The following is an 18713-nucleotide window of genomic DNA, read 5'->3' as shown; positions in this document are numbered from 1 at the left end:
AATGCTTTACATTTTACTGAAACAACAACAAACATATATCTAATCTAACAGACAAAATGGTATCTGTGTATATTGGTTAGTTATTTATCACTTTGAGAGCATATTTCATTCTGGATCAAGTAAAACATGACTGTAGTCTCCCAGGATTACAAGAGGTAGTTGAAAAATTTGAAAAACTTGAAAAATTTGTCTGCTCTATTGTTAATTTCTAGTGTTTGCCATTAACCACTTTTGTCAAACTTGGATTTTACAGGTAAAGTGTGATAGTCAAAAATGCACACACATGCACAAAACATGTTCATGATAATTGTTACATTAGTACATTGACATCAATTTTAACAGTTAGTTTTTCAACCAAATATTTCACTATTTCTTACAGAAGACAGATTATTTTTATTACTTTATTTTTCCCATTGTTTTTCCCATTGCAAATATGAAATACATAATATAGAGAAGGGACTATATTATGTATAGTGGAGAAAAATAATAATTCTTTTTCTTGTAAGATATCCATATATTATCACTCAAAAATTAATTAGTAAAAATTAAAATTATTTCATAATTATAATATGAAAGTTTAAATTTGCCTATGTATTATCGCACAAAGAAGTAAATATCTTTGATTTATAATTTAGTTCTAAAAATTAGTCACATCTACAGTTAACCTCTGACCAGACTGAGTATTAACTGAGTATTCTGCTACAATATCATTAGTCACCAAATTCACTATACGTAGCAGATTTAACCTTGTGAAAATTTTCCATTCTAAATTCTAAATATTGCAATGAGTCCATTTTTCTTCTTTTATTCAACTGAACTTTCATGTGCGATTTTTAATAAATCTCTAGATACCATTTAGGTAAACTTTACCCAAATCTATATTCTATCAAAGAGATCTTAATTAAAATGTTTAAGATTTTAATAAGTATGCCTAAGAATGTAAAAATAATTAAAGTTGAAACTAGCATAATACCTATCCTCCAGATTTCTTTTCTTTCTTTTTTTTTAATGTTTTATTTATTTCTGAGAGAGAGACACACACACAGCATGAGCAGGGGAGGGTCAGAGAGAGAGGGAGACACAGAAGCTGAAGCAGGCTGCAGGCTCTGAGCAAGCTCTCAGCACAGAGCCTGATGCGGGGCTCGAACTCACAAACCGTGAGATCATGACCTGAGCGGAAGCTGGAGGCTTAACTGACTGAGCCACCCAGGTGCCCCTCCAGATTTATTTTCCATTTTAGTCTCTTACCTCAGAGTTTTCAATAAAACTACTGAGCTTCTAAAGACGTTTTTCTCTATATTTCTTTAAGAAGAGTCATATAATTTCTAAATATAGCAAAGCAACATGGATCCTCAGTCATGAAAGGGTAAACTAACCCAGTTCTATTTAGTTTGTCATTGTTGCTTAACTCTGGAGGACACTGAAACTTTCTGGGTCCTAATATCTTCTTTTTTACATGAATGGATATTAATGTATTGTTTCTAATGCCCCTTCATATGAAGTAGTCTACAGTATTATAACTTAGGGACAGGGAGCATAAAATTAGATAAAAAGTCATAATAATTCATAATTTATAAGACATATACAATTAAATTTTAGAAAAAATATATTGAGATACTACCTACTTTTGTGCCCTATGGGATAATGGAGGTAATTAGAGAATAACAATTGTTAGAGCCATTAAAATTTATTTCTTTTTTAAATGTATTTTGAAAGAGCAAGAGAAGGGAGTGTGCATGAATGGGGGAGGGGCAGGTGGGAGGGAGAGAATTCCAAGCAGGCTCTGTGCTGACAGCAAGCCTGAAGCAGTGTTCCATCTCACAAACTGCGAGACCATGATAATAATATTACTATTATTCTATTAATATTCCATTCTATGTTGTATGTTTTCTTTTCAGTGAAACTGAATATATCTAATTGATAAAGAGAGAGTGGAGAAAAGTGATTTCACATGAAAAGCAATTCTAATGAGTTTTTTTAGGTTTATTTATTTCTCTTGAGAGAGAGAGAGAGAGCAAGTGAGCGAGCACTCATACATGTGCAAGCAGTGGAAAGGCAGAGAGAGAGAGGGAGAGAGAGAATCCCAAGCAGGCTCTGTGCTGACAGCACAGAGCCCAGCACAGGGCTGGATCTCATGAACTGTGAGATCATGACCTGAGCAGAAATCAAGAATTGGACGCTTAGCTGACTGAGCCACCCAGGTGTCCCAACTCGAATGAGCTTTTAATAATTTCACTGTACTTTTTACTTTTGACAGTATTCACTGTTTCCCTCTTAAGTAGAAAAATCTGCCTTAGGCTAAACTGAATGGAGAACTTCAACCACAAAAAGCTATATTCTATTAGTTTTTAAACTCAAGCTCTAGTAATCAATGATAAAAAGAATAATATTTCACTAAAGTAATGAAATAAATATGAAATATTTTGCCAATGACTCATTCAACCCTGAAAAACATATTGACAGTTCTAGAGGTAGTCACTGAATATTACAAATTTGAACTGAAAAATTCACATAAACTTCAATCAATAAAATATTAATCAGTTCCACTAACATACACACAAACACGCTCACATACATTTAGCTATTTTTAACATTAGCAATCTAAAAGAAAAAATGACCAAAAAAATAAACTAGGATATACTTCAATAGATGAATGGATCAACAAACTACAATACATCTGCACAATAGTAAATATTAAGCAATAAAAAGAAAGGCACTATTGAGCCTCAGACATGGAAAAACCTTAAGGGCATATTGCTGAATTAAATAAGCTAGTTTGAAAAAGCTATATGCTACATTATTCCAGCTATACAATACTCTAATAAAAGCAAAACTATGGACAATAAAAAGATCAATGGTGTCAGGGTTGAAGGGGATGGGGATGGATAAATAAGTGGAGCACAGGGGATTTTTAGGGGAGTGAACTTCTTCTGTATCATACTGTGATGATGAACAAATCATATTCTCTACTTATCACAACTCATGTAACTGTCCAACACAAATAATGACCCTAATGTAAACTATTTGTTTTTTTAAACAACAATATGTCTATATTCTTTAATTTGTACAAAGTGTACCAAACTAAAGAAAAATGTTAATAATAGGGGAAACTGTTTTGGGGGAAAAGAACATATACAGAAGCTCTCTTTAGTTTCTGCTCAATTGCTTGTAAATCTAGAAATGCTTTAAAAAATCAAGTCCACCGATTAAAGACCAAGTACTGGTAGTATTTGCTAATTTCTTAATGACATAAATTTTAACGCCATCAAGAATTTGAAAAAAAATGCAAAATTACTGCATCATAACTGATGGGATAGAAAATAAAAGGACACTGTTGGCATTAGCACAGGGATTCAATGTTAACTAAAACATTATTCTACATCTCTACATTTAAATCAAATATTATAATTTATGATGATTAAGTTTTCTGTTTTTTTGTTTTCTCTTTTAGTCACTTGACTGATGACCCAGAAGGCCAATATGCTACATTTTAGTTTGTGTCTAAATTTAGTAGAGAGTTGCAATGTACATATTCTAGACAGTTTAATATGCAAATAAATATTTTAAAATAAAGTACTACTTACCACTATATTTGATGACGCGGATTGTTGAATCTCCTTCGCCAAATTTGGTGAGAGGAGTTAGTCGGACTTCATACGCCTCTGGTTTAATTAGCTCAGTCAAGTTATATGTAATTAGTTCTCCCTTCTGAATATTTCCATTTATTTTAATCTCTTGTTCCCACCAACGCTGCTGTCCAGCCTGAAATCAAAGGAATGATATAATAATGTTCTCAAAATTTTCTTCAGAGATATTTACTGTGTTCTAGAAAAATGTTCAAAAAACTTTATAAAATTTTACTGAATAAAAAAGTACATTATATTGTACTTTTATATTTCTATTTCTATTGTACATTATATTATATTCAAGTTTCTAGTATATGCAACAAATTTGGTAGATATTTCAATGCAGATGTTTGCAGATAAATACCAAATTATCACAGGATAGTTTGGCTGATTAAACAGATTTAATATGCCACCTTATTAAAAGTCAGAAGATAAAACACTAGTCTCTATTGCTGTCTCAATTTGAAGCTTGTAGAGATACAAGTTTAACTACTTTTTTATCTTTCTTAAAGTTTTTATTTAAATTCCAGTTAGTTAACATATAGTGTAATATTAGTTTTAGGTGTACAATATAGTGATTCAATTTTTCCATACATCACCTGGTCCTTATCACAAGTGGACTCCTTAATTCCCATCACCCATTTCACCCATGCCTCCACCACCACCAATCTCCCCTATGGTAACCATTAGTTGTTCTCTATAGTTAAAGAGTCTGTTTCCTGGTTTGCCTCTCTCTTTTTCCCCTTTGGCCATTTGTTTTGACTCTTAAATTCTACATATGAATGAAAGCATATGGTATTTGTCTTCTCTGACTCATTTCACTTAGCATAATATTCTCTAGCTCCATCCATGTCAACTGCAAATGGCAAGATTTCATTCTTGTTATAGTTGAGTAATATTCTAGTGTGTGTGTGTGTGTGTGTGTGTATACCACATCTTCCTAACATCAACTGATCTCCTTTGACAAACAAGCAAAGGCAATACATTGGGTGTCCACATGCAAAATACTGACTCTAAATATAAACTTTATACTTTTCATGATATTTAACTAAAAATTAATTGCTGACTTAAATGTAAAACATAAAACTACAAAACTACTAGAAGATGACATAGGAGAAAATCTAGATGACCATGGGTTTGGCACCAATATTCAGATACAATACCAAAAGTATAATCTAGGAAACAAAGAATTGATAAGCTGGACTTCTTTGAATAAAAAATTTCTACCGTACAAAAGATATTATCAAGACTATTGAAAGACGAGAACAGACTAGGAGAAAGTATTTGCAAGACACATCCAAAATATATAAGATCTCTCAAAATTCAATAGTAAGAAAACAAATAATCCAGTTAAAAAATGGGCCATGGATCTTAACAGAAAAGACGCTCTACATTGTATGTCATCACAGAAATGTAAATCAAAACAATGAGATGCCACTGTATACCTATCAAAATAGTCAAATTCCAGAACACTGAAAACACCAAATATTGGTCAGGTTGTGGAGCAAAAGTAACTCTCATTCATTTTTCTTAGGACTGAAAAATGGTATAACTCATTTGGAAGATCGGTTTGGTTTATTTACAAAGCTAAACATACCCTTACCATATAATCAACCAATTGTGTCCCATGGTATTTACCCAAAGGAGCTGAAAATATGTCTGCACAAAAATCTGCCCATGGATGTCTATAGCAGTTTTATTCTAAATGGGCAAAACCTGGAAGATACCAAGATGTCCTTTAGTAGATGAAAGGACAAATAAACTGTGCTACAACCAGGCAATGGAATATTACCAGTGCCAAAAAGAAATGAGCAATTAAGACATGAAAAGACATAGAGGAAACTTAAATGCATATACCAAATAAAAGAAACCAATCTGAAAAGGCTACATACTGAGTGATTTCAACTGTGTAACATTCTGGAAAAGGTAAAACTATGGAGACAGTAAAAATATCAGCGGTTGTCAGGAGTTCAGGGAAGGGAGGGATACGTAAGCTGAGCACAGAGAATGGGGGGGGGGAGTGAAACTACTCTGTATGATAATATAATGGTGGATACATGTAATTATACACCCACAAAATGTACAATACCAAGAGTGAACCCTAATGTAAATTATGGACTTTGGCTGCTAACAATGGATCAGTGTAGGTTAATCAATTGTAATAAATGTACCACTCTGTTGGGGGTTGTTGTTACTGGTAGAGGCCACACCTGTCCTGGGGTAGGGGGTATATGGAGGAGAATCACTGTACTTTCTGCTCAATATTACAGTGAACCTAAAACTATTTTAAAGGAATAAAGTCTTTAAAAAAATCTGGTGTGTCACTTCATAATTTTCCTTTCTTTGCATTTTTTCAGTTTTATAAATTCATACACGTACTGTATGTATAGTTGCCTTATAAATATGCATCTGATATTTTTATATATGAAGTCTATAGTATCCTTGATCTTGGCACTTTTCTCTTTGTATTTTCTTTTTTCTTTTTAACTATTTGTTGATCATGTGACTAAAAGTACTATTTAGTTGGGGTTCTTTGCAGTCTAAAATACAAGATACATTTCTTTAGAGATATACCTTTGTTGCTGACACACATCTAAGTGCATTCAACAGTATGGTTCGCTTTTATTTTCACGGATTAAAGTGGAAATGATCCCTTGCTTTGGGCACACCTTGTGTCTTGAATCTTGCTTGCTTCACCATGCCAAGCTATAAGACTCAAAGTTCAAGTTTGTCTGGCTTGGTGAGCAGCTGAAGGTAAAAGCAATTTGATTGGGATATTCCAATTCAATTAAAATACTTTGATTTTCTATTTTCCCTTACATTTTTACCTAGTAATATATATATACACACATATACAATATATATTTATATGTACATATAGACATTTTGGATATATTTATATAGTTGCTTATTTTCTGAGGATGGGCTAGTTTTAATTATATAGCCTAATCAGCCACATTTCTGGAAATGTAAATCTCAAACATGTGCCATTAGCACAGGATAGAAAAATGACAAATAAAATTATGGAATAAAACAGAAAGCCTTTATATATATACATATATATACACACATATACATATACATGTATATATATGGGAATTTTCACATAGAAGACAGAAAAAGATATATCATCAGATTGGTTATGTATATGGAAAAAACATTAATTTGATGTCTAGCTTATATAGAAAAAAGTCTCAGGAAGATCAAATAAGACTTAAATTTAAAAGACAAAAGTTTAACCATTTAGAAAAAAATACAGAAGAATGTCATTATGACTTCAATAAAGATATTCCTTTCTTAAACAGAATCGAAAAGCACAGTGAGGCAATTGATAAATAGATAAATTAGGCATCTTATATTTGAAGTTAATATTAAATTTGAAATTTTGATATAAAAATTTCTTCTCATCATTGCTCCCCATTAAGCAGCCAAAATAAAGCCAGAGGTTTAAAGAAGATATTTAGAACATGTACAGCTAACAGTCTTCTAAATTAATAAGAAAAATAATTCAATAGCAAAATCAGACTAATAAGAACAGGTATTTCATAGATGTGGAAACCCGAATAACTACAGTAAAGGCTCACACTCATCATGAATCAAGAAAATGGAAATTAAAATCATAACACTACTTCCCACCATCAGGTAAACAAAAACTTATAAAATAACAATATTAAAGTTCAATATAGATATAAAACAATGAGAATTTCCTGTCAAAATCCAGCAGGGTGGGAGAAGTGGGGGGATCAGCAAGAATTTACTCCACTTGACAAGCTAAGATGTTGGGGGAACCTGGGTGTCTCAGTTGAGTAAGCTTCAGACTCTTGATCTGGGCTCAGGTCATGATCTCCAGATCCAGCTCTGTGCTGACAGCATGAAGCCTGCTTGGAATTCTCTCTTTCCCTCTCTCTCTGCACCTCCCCTGCTCTCTTTTTCTCTCAAAATAAATAAATCAACTTTTAAAACCAAACAAATCAAGAAGTTAGCCTTCAACAGTATTACAAATACTAGCAGAAGACTAGAGACAACTACGTCAATGAAAAGACAGAGAACACAGTAGACAGCATGAACTTTACATACAGACCAGTACCCTACCCCTTGTCTCTTAAGCCCCATAGGAGTGATCAGAAGTGGCCAGGCTGATACAACCTAGGGGTTGTATCACATCTGGGGGACCCTGAGCTTAAAAATCCTAAGTATCTCTCCCCTCCACCCCTTTGCTAGTTTGTTTTGTTTCTTAAATTCCACATTTGAGAGAAATCATGTTATTTGTATTTCTCTGACTTACTTCACTTAGCATAATACTCTTTAGCTTCAAACCAAGAAACAGACTCTTTATTTTTAAAGTTTATTTTTATTTATTTTTAGAGAGAGAGCAAGCAGAGAAGGGCAGAGAGAGAGGGAGACAGAATCCCAAGCAGGCTCCACACTGTCAGGGCAGAGCCCGATGGGGGGCTTAAACTAATGAACCATGAGATCATGACCTGAGCCCAAGTCAAGAGTCAGACATTTACCCTAAACTGAGCCACCCAGGAGCCACCCACCCCAGACTCTTTTTTCTAAACTTTATTTGTTTATTCTGAGAGAGAGACCGTGTGAGTGGGGAATGAGCAGAGAGAGAGAGAGAGAGAGAGAGAAAAAGAGAGAGAGAGAAAGAGAGAGAGAGTGAGCGAGCACTGTCATTACAGAGCCTGATGTGGGGATGGAACTCAAGAACCATGAGACCATGACCTCATCTGAAACCAAGAGTCTGACACTTAACCAAGAGCCACCCAGGCACTCCTCTTAAACTATAGAGACCAGACTGCTGGTTATCAGAGGGAAGAAGCATGGGGAGATGAGATGGGTTAAATAGGTGATGGGCAGTAAGGTGGGCACAAGTGATGAGCACTGCATGGTGTATGGCACTGCTGAATCATTAAATTGTACACCTGAAACTAATAATGTACCATGCTAACTAATTGAAACTTAAATAAAAGCTTTATAAAACACCTTAGTATTTTATAACCGACAGTAACAGAACCTGCTCAACCATTACAGAAAAGGGAAACATAATTATTATGTTGGATGTTAAACAGACTTCTGCTCCCTCTGCTCTAGAGGGAGACAGTATCTCTATTTTCTAAGGATGTTTGCTATGCAAATGACCTTGAAAATATAGGCTGGAATAAAAAGACGTGCTTTTGCACACAAGATATGCAAAAAAGCTAGACAGTCTTGGAAAATGGTCTTCTAAAAAGTCTTGATAAGTACGTAAACTGAAGAGCCCTTTGGCAATAAAACAGTATTACAATGAAAACAGACATACTCTTGTATTTGTACACAGGAAAGCAGAAATATTCATGGCATAGAAATCAGAGAGAAAGATCTAAACCTCAATAAGAGATATAATAATATTATAGACTTTTCACAAAACATAATACAAAATACAGCATGAAAAATGAACCGAAGCTGCATATATTACCATGGACAAATTTCACAAAAGTCATATTGAGCTAAACTTAATTTTGAAACAGTCATGTTATAAAAATTAAGTTAAAGTATGCACTTTGAATAAAGATACATAGATATATAAAGATACATAGTTATACTAAGTTCAAGATACTGGTCAGGTGGGTTAGGAGAACACCAAGAGAAGATGTAAACAAAGGACTTCACTCCATTTGGTGATCTTTTTGTTGTTGTTTCTTTAGATTGGTGTCGATATACACATTATGAGGATAGTATTTTTGTGTTGTGTCTGAAATATTTCTCTTTGTTTTTTCAAAGAGAGAACTGTAGAATAAAAGTTAGAGACAGGCAACTGTGAATTTTCTTAGACTCTAAGGCAGTGACGCCTTGTGTTGCTTCCTACATCTCCATCTGTGGCTATTCCTCCTTCCCTTGCTGGGCTGTTTCTCCTTTTCCTGAATTCTAAGGGTTGATGGTATCCAGAGTTTTATATGCTGTATTTTTGATATTCTGTGTCAGTGGTTCTCACAAATAGGCATGCATGAGTATCATGGAGCAATCTTGTTAAAAACCAGAATTCCAGGTCATAAGTGCCAGTGTTTCTTCTTTAATCAGGTCTAGAAGTACAATTTTTCAATGACTTTAGAAATGTAATTTTTAAAAACCATCTCTTTCTCTATAAAGTAATTTAGGTACAGATGGTCCCGGAGCTACATTGGATGAGGAGGCACAGCTCAGTCTTGCTAGACCACATCATTGATACTAGTAGCTTTTTCACACACCTCTACATTGATCACTGCCTAAGTTGTATCTTTACGGCAAGTTCAAACAAAACAAAACAAAACAAAAACAGAAAGACCCTCCCACCCACTATATATATTAGTCTTTACTATGTACCAAGCACTATGTGATACAAATTTTGTGTGTGCAAAATTTGGGTGCACTCAAAATAACTCTAATGCTCATCACATTTTCCTGCTTCTCTAGAGTTTATTGCTTCCTTCCTTTTATTTTATTTTATTTTTTATGACAGGGCCTTATTTATTTAGTTATAATACATTTAGTATACTTGTTTGCATATAGATTATAAATCCAGAAACAATTTCTTAATTATTTTTATACCTGCAGTGTCTGGCTATTAGCTTGATAAAGAAGTGATGAGATTAAACTCTAGCATACAGTGTGTATTTAACTGACCCCCAAGGAGTGCAGCAGGAAATCCAACTTAGTTACCGATAACACATACAATCACTGAATTTATATACATGGGTAAAAATGGAACATAAAACCTAATTGCACAGAAACTGTTTTACTCATGAATAGTTGATACTAGATGTTAGAAGGTTCCTATTAGTTCTGGAGGCTAAGTATTCTAGAAAATAATATAATGTAAATGCCAATTTCTTTTACTGTTTTTAGATTTTAAACTAAAGGCAAAATACTATTATTTCAAAAGACAGAAGAAGCTTAAACTCACAAAAATATACACAGGATAATTTGACATTAACTGTTATCTAAAGACAAACAAGTTTAATCAAGGTATATCCTTCTTGGTGTTAAGTTCAAAACCACTCAGTATTTGTAGTACATCCCAAGGGAAGATTGTAGGTATTCTGTGGTTATAATAAGATGTTCTACTCAAGTAATTTTAGTTGGCAGATACACTGATGTTATTACTTATTGCAAACTCTAGACTACATAACTTCATATGTGTATTAAAAAAGCAATAATTTTGATCCCAATTCTTTAATTTAAAGCTGTAATGAAAGTATACACTTCAGCAGTTGAGGAATAAGCAACTGAATATTTTATATTGTATCTCAGTGAGCTGTGTAAAATGTAAAAATGCAAAACTAAATGTAGTGTTTGCGCATACACAAAAGAGAATGCAACATTAGCACACTGGATGGAGGTAATATCACAAAACCTTCAGAGAACACAGGACCCAAATCATAGCTACAAATGACAGTCCCAGAGCATATCCCGTAAACATGTTCCTATGAAAGCCATGTGTTAAAAAATTCTTACCATTTCAAGTATTAAAAGATTTCCATTTAACTTTTACTTTTCCTAGGAGATACATTCTTTTCAAATGATCTAGGGGATGACCTTAGAACCTAAAAATCCCCTATCATGTATCATTTTATTAAAAGCTGCAGTTTGCTGTTTTTACCACAGATGATAACTAAAAGGCTATTGTTGAAAAGGTTTTAGGGGGGTGGAATACTAATTTAATTTTTTTTAGTTTTAAAAGGACCAAAATTAGCTCCTTTAAGTAGAAGTCTTCAGTGGACTCTGAAATGTGGTTGGGGGAGGGAGAAGCTGCTGTCTTTGCCTTTGATTTTTGGACTATAAACCTTTTTCAGCATGATAATGAACGCTAATGAAAGGTACTCTCTAAAGGAGGACCCTAAAGGAGAAGAGAGAGTTCACCAACTGAATACAAGATGTATACATGGCTTATACTGTTTATTTTGTTGTAAACGGTAAGAAAAATATTGATAGACCCCTCTTATAGGAAACTCCCATTCATGTTTACCAAGTATGTTGCTAATAAACATAACACCTAATGTTAAAAATCCAGCTGCTGCAGACAGACCCTAAATAATATACTCAGATAATTAGACCACAGAACATAAACTAGCTATAATAACATTTCAGTGGGTTAAAATCCAGATGTATGACAGCCCAAATAAAGGTAACCTGGGCTTTACTCTGCACTATTACTTTAATAACACCTTAAAGGATAAAGGGATAATAATATGGCATTTAATGTACCTTATTTTTATTTTCTACTAATAATAGTATATGCATGTATATCCTTTAATTATACACCCTTTCTTCCTTTGTTACTACAAATTTGAGTCTTATAGTTTTCACACTTGGTATGAATTCTTCTGAATTAGAGTCACTTTTTCAACACCTTTGAAAAATTTGTTTTTTCAGACTTCGCTCATGATATTAATGCCTTTGGAAGTGACAGTACATATTTTTAAATATACAGATGTTAAATAGTTCTCGTCTGCCATTCCTCTTTGGAAGCTAGTATTATTTTTCTTAATTGAATCATGTTTACTGAAAGTTACATAGCTTTAGTTGAAAGCTAGCCTGAAGCTTTTGGCATATTGATTTGTAACTAGTCCTTCAACAGACTGCTTCATCTACAACTGAACATTTTATGTTACCTTCTAAGGCATGTGGGCAACACCTATGGCTTTTCATTGCATTTCCATTGTCACAAATGTGATAGGTCATTGCCAACTAAATAGTGTCTTTTGTCTCTCAGTGTATATCACATCGCCATATTAAAGTTTTTTGTAGAAAGCATGTGGGGATCCATGTTTAAATCAGAATTCAAATAATACAAGTGGGGGTGACCATGGGATTGACAGAGATCTATACAGAGGAAAGACTGTATCTGGATAGACAACACTGTCTGCTAAGTAACTTACTCTATTGCGTAAATGCTGACAAATTTATTTTAATAAATCCTATATGATGGATCCAAATATGGGACACTAAAAAGGTGGGGTGGGAAGATAGAATTGAGGAATGATAGCAGTGATGTCTTTCAGGACAAATGATGTAGTACTTTGTTGTAATCTTACTTGGTAAAATTTAGTAACAGCCATAGTGACACTAAAATCTTTTGACTTGAAAATACTGTCTCATAATTTAACATAATTAATGCATGTTTCCATGTATATTTTAATTCCAGATTTATCCATAAACAAAATAATAGATGCTACTTAATAGTGATCTCAGTTAATAATTGGTTGATAATTTCTTTTAGGAAAGTTATTTAAGTAATTATAGTTTACAAATATGATACATGTTATAATTTTGAAAACAATGAAGAAACATGGATATGTCTAAGATATAATGTAAAGTTAAAGTAGTAGAGTGCAAAATATAAACAATATGAGTGTGGCTCTATAAGATATATAAACCTATGAAAAGGTTATGTAAAATAAGAACATCTGTTTCATAGGTGATGAGATTCTGCATGATTAAAAACTCCTTCGATATTATATTAATTTTAGTAGTAGGGACAACTAACTACTATACATTATCTGGTAAATCTGATTCCAAAGGCTGAGGTTCAAAATAATGTTACTGTATGAACCTGGGGAATATTGGAAAGCTACATTCAGTAGCAATTAGAGAAAAGTGTGGAATTTGTAATTTGCTCCTAGAAATTGAATATTCTTTATTTTTCTAAATCTGAATTTTGCATACCTCATTCCAATGATTAAAAAGTAATTAAAAAAACAAGTAATTCTTCACAGTTCAGGTTAAACTCAGTATGTTTAAAATTTGAACTTGATAAGCTCAGGTTTTAAAACCAATCAATTTGGGGTGCCTGGGTGGCTTAGTTGGTTAAGCGTCTGACTTCAGCTCAGGTCATGATTTCACAGTTTATGACTCTGAGCCCCGAGTCGGACTCTGTGCTGACAGCTCAGAGCTTGGAGCCTGTTTTGGATTCTGTGTCTCCCTTCCTCTCCCTCTCTTTCTCTCCCTCTCTTTCTCTCTCTCCCTTACCCACTCACGCTCTGTGTCTCTTTCTCTCAAAAATAAATATTAAAAAAATTAAAAAGAAACCCAATCAATTAGTACTGGGTACTACCTGGGAAATTAAACCCATTCCCTAGTTTAAAGCTCTTGGCATGGTTATTAGAGGGGATGCCTATGGGTAATCTCTCAGATTTAGTCAATTTCATCTGGTCTTTCTTGTCCTATACCAGTTCATATCTTTGGAACTGCCATGGCCTCTGGGTCAATATTTCTATTCAGTTTAGTGGGCACGTGGGTGATTCAGTCAGTTCAGTGTCCAACTTTGGCTCAGGTCATGGTCGCATGGTTTTGGGTTCCAGCCTCACACTGGGCTTGCTGCTGTCAGCATCAAGCCCCTTTGGATCCTCTGTCCTCCTCTCTCTCTGCCCTTCCCCTGTTCATGCTTTCTTAAGAAAAAAATAAACATTAAAAACAGGTATTTCTATTTAGGCTGCATCTTTGGCAAATCACAGGTTCTTTGGGTCTAACAGCACTCTCTCTTCCCTTTTTCAGAGGTTTAGTAAATTCCTACTGCACACCCCTCTGTCCCCACTCCCCAGTGATGCAAAAGTCTAGCCAGGCCCCAGTGTAAGGCCACAAGTCTAAACGTCTAAACCAAACTGACTCCATGACAGGCTTTAAGTTTCCCCTCTAAACTAGAAGGCCTGAGTTTCAGCTTCCCCGAAACTATCAGGTAGTTTACACATTGCCCAAGGCAGGAGTAACCACCCTTGCAACACCCAATCAGGAAAGGCCAGCGACCACCCTTCACATTAAGGGAGAGGCCTGGAGATAGAAACTATAGATAGGACCCTGTTACCTAATGTTAAAGTTAACCTGTTAATCACCGAACAAGACCTTAGGGTCACTCTGTGATTGGTTGAATTTAAAGGTACTCTAAATGTTGTAATTGGATCCCGCCAAAAGTAACGAATACTCTAGACAATGTGTATGGTCAAACCCGCTGTCAATGATGTTGAATAATTATGATTGGATCACTGTTCCCATGTCACAACTTCTGTAACTCCCCCGTCTCAAACCCCATAAAAACCCTACTCTGCCCTTGTTCGGGGCTCTCAGCATGGATCCATTGCGCTGGTGAGGTCTGGGAGCCCGAGCTTAAGCCCGTAATAAAGCCCTTTGCCTTTGCATGCGTGACTCGGTCTCCCTGGTGGTCTCTGGTCGGTGAGGATACTGCGATCTGGGTATAACACCAGGACCTGAAAATCTGGCTCAGTCTGAGCTGTTGTGCCACACAAGGGCTCACCCAGGCAGGACCTGAGCTTCCAGGCCGGTCTTGTATTCTTTGTGCTACACATTCAGAGGTGAGCCTACAGCCTCCCTACTCATGTGGGTTATAGGTGCCTTTCTCGGGGAATGTTTAGGAATTATTCCATTGCTCTTCTCTCACTTTTATAAAGTATTCTTCATGCCTGGAGATTCCGTGTATTTGCACTGGAACTTCTCCCAGTGTTTTAATTCCTGACACAAAGGCTTTGGAACTCAATATTATTTCTCCTTCAACTACCCTCTGCCCACTTCCACTACCACAAAACTCCATTTGACTTAAAGTTTAGGTCTTCAAGGTTACTGTTTTTACTTAGATTTTATACAATCTATTCAAAGCTCATTTGCCACCTTTTTGATTTTGTGCTACTATAGTGTTTGTAGGTTTGCCTTCACGTTCTTGGAATAGGTCTTCACATCCTTGGACCATAAACCTCAGTGTCCTCTGTGGTAACTTTAAATAACAATCCAGCAAGGGAAAAAAAAATGAATTGCAATAATTAAAAAAAATGCATTTGTTAATATTTCAAACTCCCAACTGCCCTTCTGCAATCAAAGTTTTTAACTCACATAGTAAACTAATGTCAAGAAAGACTTTGGAAAGCTACTGTATTTACCTCTGAATGCGTTGAAAGTTATTCCATATAGTTTTTCTAATTTACATTCCTTATCATAATAGTTACACGATTCCAAATGAAAGAAAAGAACAAAACAACCCTCAGGTAACTTCAGCACTGAATAGGTCTACAGCTTCATCTTTCAGGCCGGTTTGCTAAGTTTTCTTTCCTTGTATAACTAATGAGCCGGTGCTCTCCGTAGGGATGTGAACTAGCGGCAGAGTCTCCAGTAAATATCACTGGTATATAAATGAAATGCCTTGTAAATATATTTCAGGGCTGAATCTTAAAAAATGAAAATGAAACATTAGGCACATACCATAAAGTCTTCAGTGACAACCAAATGAAACATTTCTGCTTAATGACCATAGAAAAGGAAAACACAGAAGAAGAAAAATAGAGCTGGAAACTTTTAAATATATTAATGGTTTTATGACTTAAAGTAAAAATGTAGTTCCAAAAAATTAAGACGAGTATAGAACAGAATTTTGAATAAAAGGAGAACTTTCAGCTTCCTGAAAAAAATTTAGTTTCTGCAATAGCTAAACACTGAGAAGGGAATGAAAACAAAGATTAGCATTTTACATAGTCTTAACTGTTTAGTATTTATATTTTCATGTGACATAACTTTACATTTCATGTAACTTTTGAAAATATATTAGAAGAATTACATGACAATATTATTAAATAGCTAATATTTATTGAGTGACCACTATCTGTTCTAAACATTGTAGTTATTTAATTTAGCCTCAAATTCAGTGAGGTAGTTAAATAATTAACTTTAAATTATATCCATATTATCATATTTCACCTATTCTAGTAAAATATGTAGAATTGTTTTTTTCTTTCTTTTTAATGTTGACTTATTTATTTGAGAGAGAGAACAAGCCAGGAGAGGAAGAGAGGGAGAAAGAAAATCTCAAGCAGGCTCCTCGCTGTCAGCACAAAGCCCAGCACAGGGCTTGAACTAGTGAATGGTGAGATCATGACCTGAGAATAAATGAAGAGTGCCAACAGAGCCCCTCAGGTGCTCCTAATTTAATTTTTATACAAATCCAATGAGATTAGTATTTTATCCTTATTTCCTCAGTCAAGGCAATGGAAACTAATAGAATTGATAAACTTTCCCAGGACATGTAGCTGGTAAGTAGCAAGAGTCGATAAAGAAACCCAATATAGTCCAATTTCAAGGCAACTTTCCTAACACTATTCTCCTCTTCCTATCATATTCAATGTATTGTTTTCACAATTTGTTTCTGACCAATGTGCATTTTATTCACACTCCTTTAGGAAAATGATAAAGGACTTTTACACTAGGGAGGGCCTAATTATGTTGAAATGAATTACATAGCTGTGTGTGACAGATTTAAGATAAAGAATCTATCTTTAGGAGGAGGGTTAGTCATACAAAAAGCTTTTGATTTTGTGAGTCCTGATGGTTTAAGAGAATTCAGATTCTGCTTTTGAATTTTATTTCAAGACTCCAGTGACTGCATGCTCTGACTGTGCTGAGTTCTGTGATCATAACTGTTATATAAATCATTAAGTGACAGGGTATTTCATATTGCCTTGGGAAAGGATTTGAGTGTATAAATGGTGAATCCCCTCCACCATGAATTTATTACTTTCATCTGTTAAAACAAAACATCAACATTGAAAAACAGCCAAAAGACCATATATAACAGTAAAAATAATCATTCTTTAGCAGATAATGATAAATTACTATGGAAGAAAAACGGATTTCCTATCAAGTTAGGAAATAACATAGTCGAATTACTTTCTTGTCATGCTTGGATCAGCAGGTAAAAGGATACCTCAGCCTAAAGACTAATTGATAAATTAAGCAGCTTAGGCAGCATTTTTCTTCATAAATTACTGTTTCCAGAATTTACAAATAGGTCAGTGTTCAGGGTTTTGATTTTGTCGTTTCATTTTGGTATTTCTTTGATATAAGGGGCTCATCATCGCTTCCTTCAATTATTTTTATGAATAACCTGGTGTGATATTTTACTTCTGCTATGTTATGGGTTTATTACTAATAGTTTTATATTTTGACGCTGTAAATGCTGACTTTCCATGTCTCATCAAGAAATTATAATAGCCTTTTTTTTTTTAAATGTTTTATTTATTTCTAGGAGAGAGAGAGAGAGAGAGAGACAGCGTGAGCAGGGGAGGGTCAGAGAGAGAGGGAGTCACAGACTGAAACAGGCTCCAGGCTCTGAGCTGGCAGTCAGCACGGAGCCCGACGCGGGGCCGAACCCACGAAATGCGAGATCATGACCTAAGCGAAAGTCGGACGCTTAACCGACTAAGCCACCCAGGCGCCCCTATAATAGCCTTTTAACTGAATTCTTTGCTTCTAGTGAATTCTGATTCCTACCCAACCTGAAGTAACTTAATCTTATTTTCCTGCTTAAATGAGCTGAGTGATTACTCTTTTATAATATTATTTAAAATAATAGCTAACAGTATTGAGCACTCAGTATGTACTTTGACAAATTATTCAGTTTAACTTAGGTGAAATCTATAATGTCCCCAAAAATACTTTCTAAGTTTTGTTAGACTATTTCTTGATATGACTTAAACAGATATCTACATGGCAATCAATTTTAACACTCATAGGGAGAAGTCTCAGGTCAATATGTTTTCATAAACTTTATATAATAGAAAATAATGATATAAAAATTTAAATTTATTTATGGACTATTGCTATAATTTATTGACAATGATAGAAAAGTCTTAGTCATTAAAATGTTCTCAAATTATAGGCTTACATGAAAAATAGTAAGAAAAACAAGCAATTGTTACACAGATGTATAAATAGATATTAGCACATCTTTTACTGTTTTTTTGTATAAAAATGTCAATAATATTCTCTTTTCATGGGAAACATTAAACAAGTTCAAGGACTGATACATTTATTTATTAATTCAAACTCACCCAACTAGGTTGGCAGGAAAAAACGATAACAATGAGGAACCAAGCAGAGTAGTTTCTTTTATATTGTAGCAGTGTTAAACTGAGAGTGGAAGGTGAGTGGACAACAAGACGGAAATGTTATATAAAACATGTTAAAACACAGTTTAAATATAAACTCTATGCACGGTTTTTCTGAGACCTAGAAAGTTTAGATTTGAATTTTCTTAAATATAAAGTCTTATTTTTTAGTGATTTTATGACC

The 18713-nt window shown here is 34.4% G+C and overlaps 1 protein-coding gene across 1 annotated transcript in view; it reads right to left on the bottom strand.

The window, feature by feature from the left end:
- The window catches only part of MDGA2 (MAM domain containing glycosylphosphatidylinositol anchor 2), an 811206-nt gene that overhangs the window by 40951 nt on the left and 751542 nt on the right, over positions 1 to 18713 (bottom strand). The window contains exon 12 of the mRNA XM_077761231.1: positions 3585 to 3762. Within this exon, the coding sequence (XP_077617357.1) occupies positions 3585 to 3762 (178 nt within the window). The remainder of the gene's footprint in view (positions 1 to 3584; positions 3763 to 18713) is intronic.

This window comes from Crocuta crocuta, unplaced genomic scaffold (assembly GCF_008692635.1).
Source record: "Crocuta crocuta isolate KB4526 unplaced genomic scaffold, BGI_CrCroc_1.0 scaffold163, whole genome shotgun sequence".
NCBI classification, from domain to species: Eukaryota; Metazoa; Chordata; class Mammalia; order Carnivora; family Hyaenidae; genus Crocuta; species Crocuta crocuta.
Note: the sequence above shows the minus strand (reverse complement) of the source record. Positions and strands in the feature narration are given on the sequence as shown.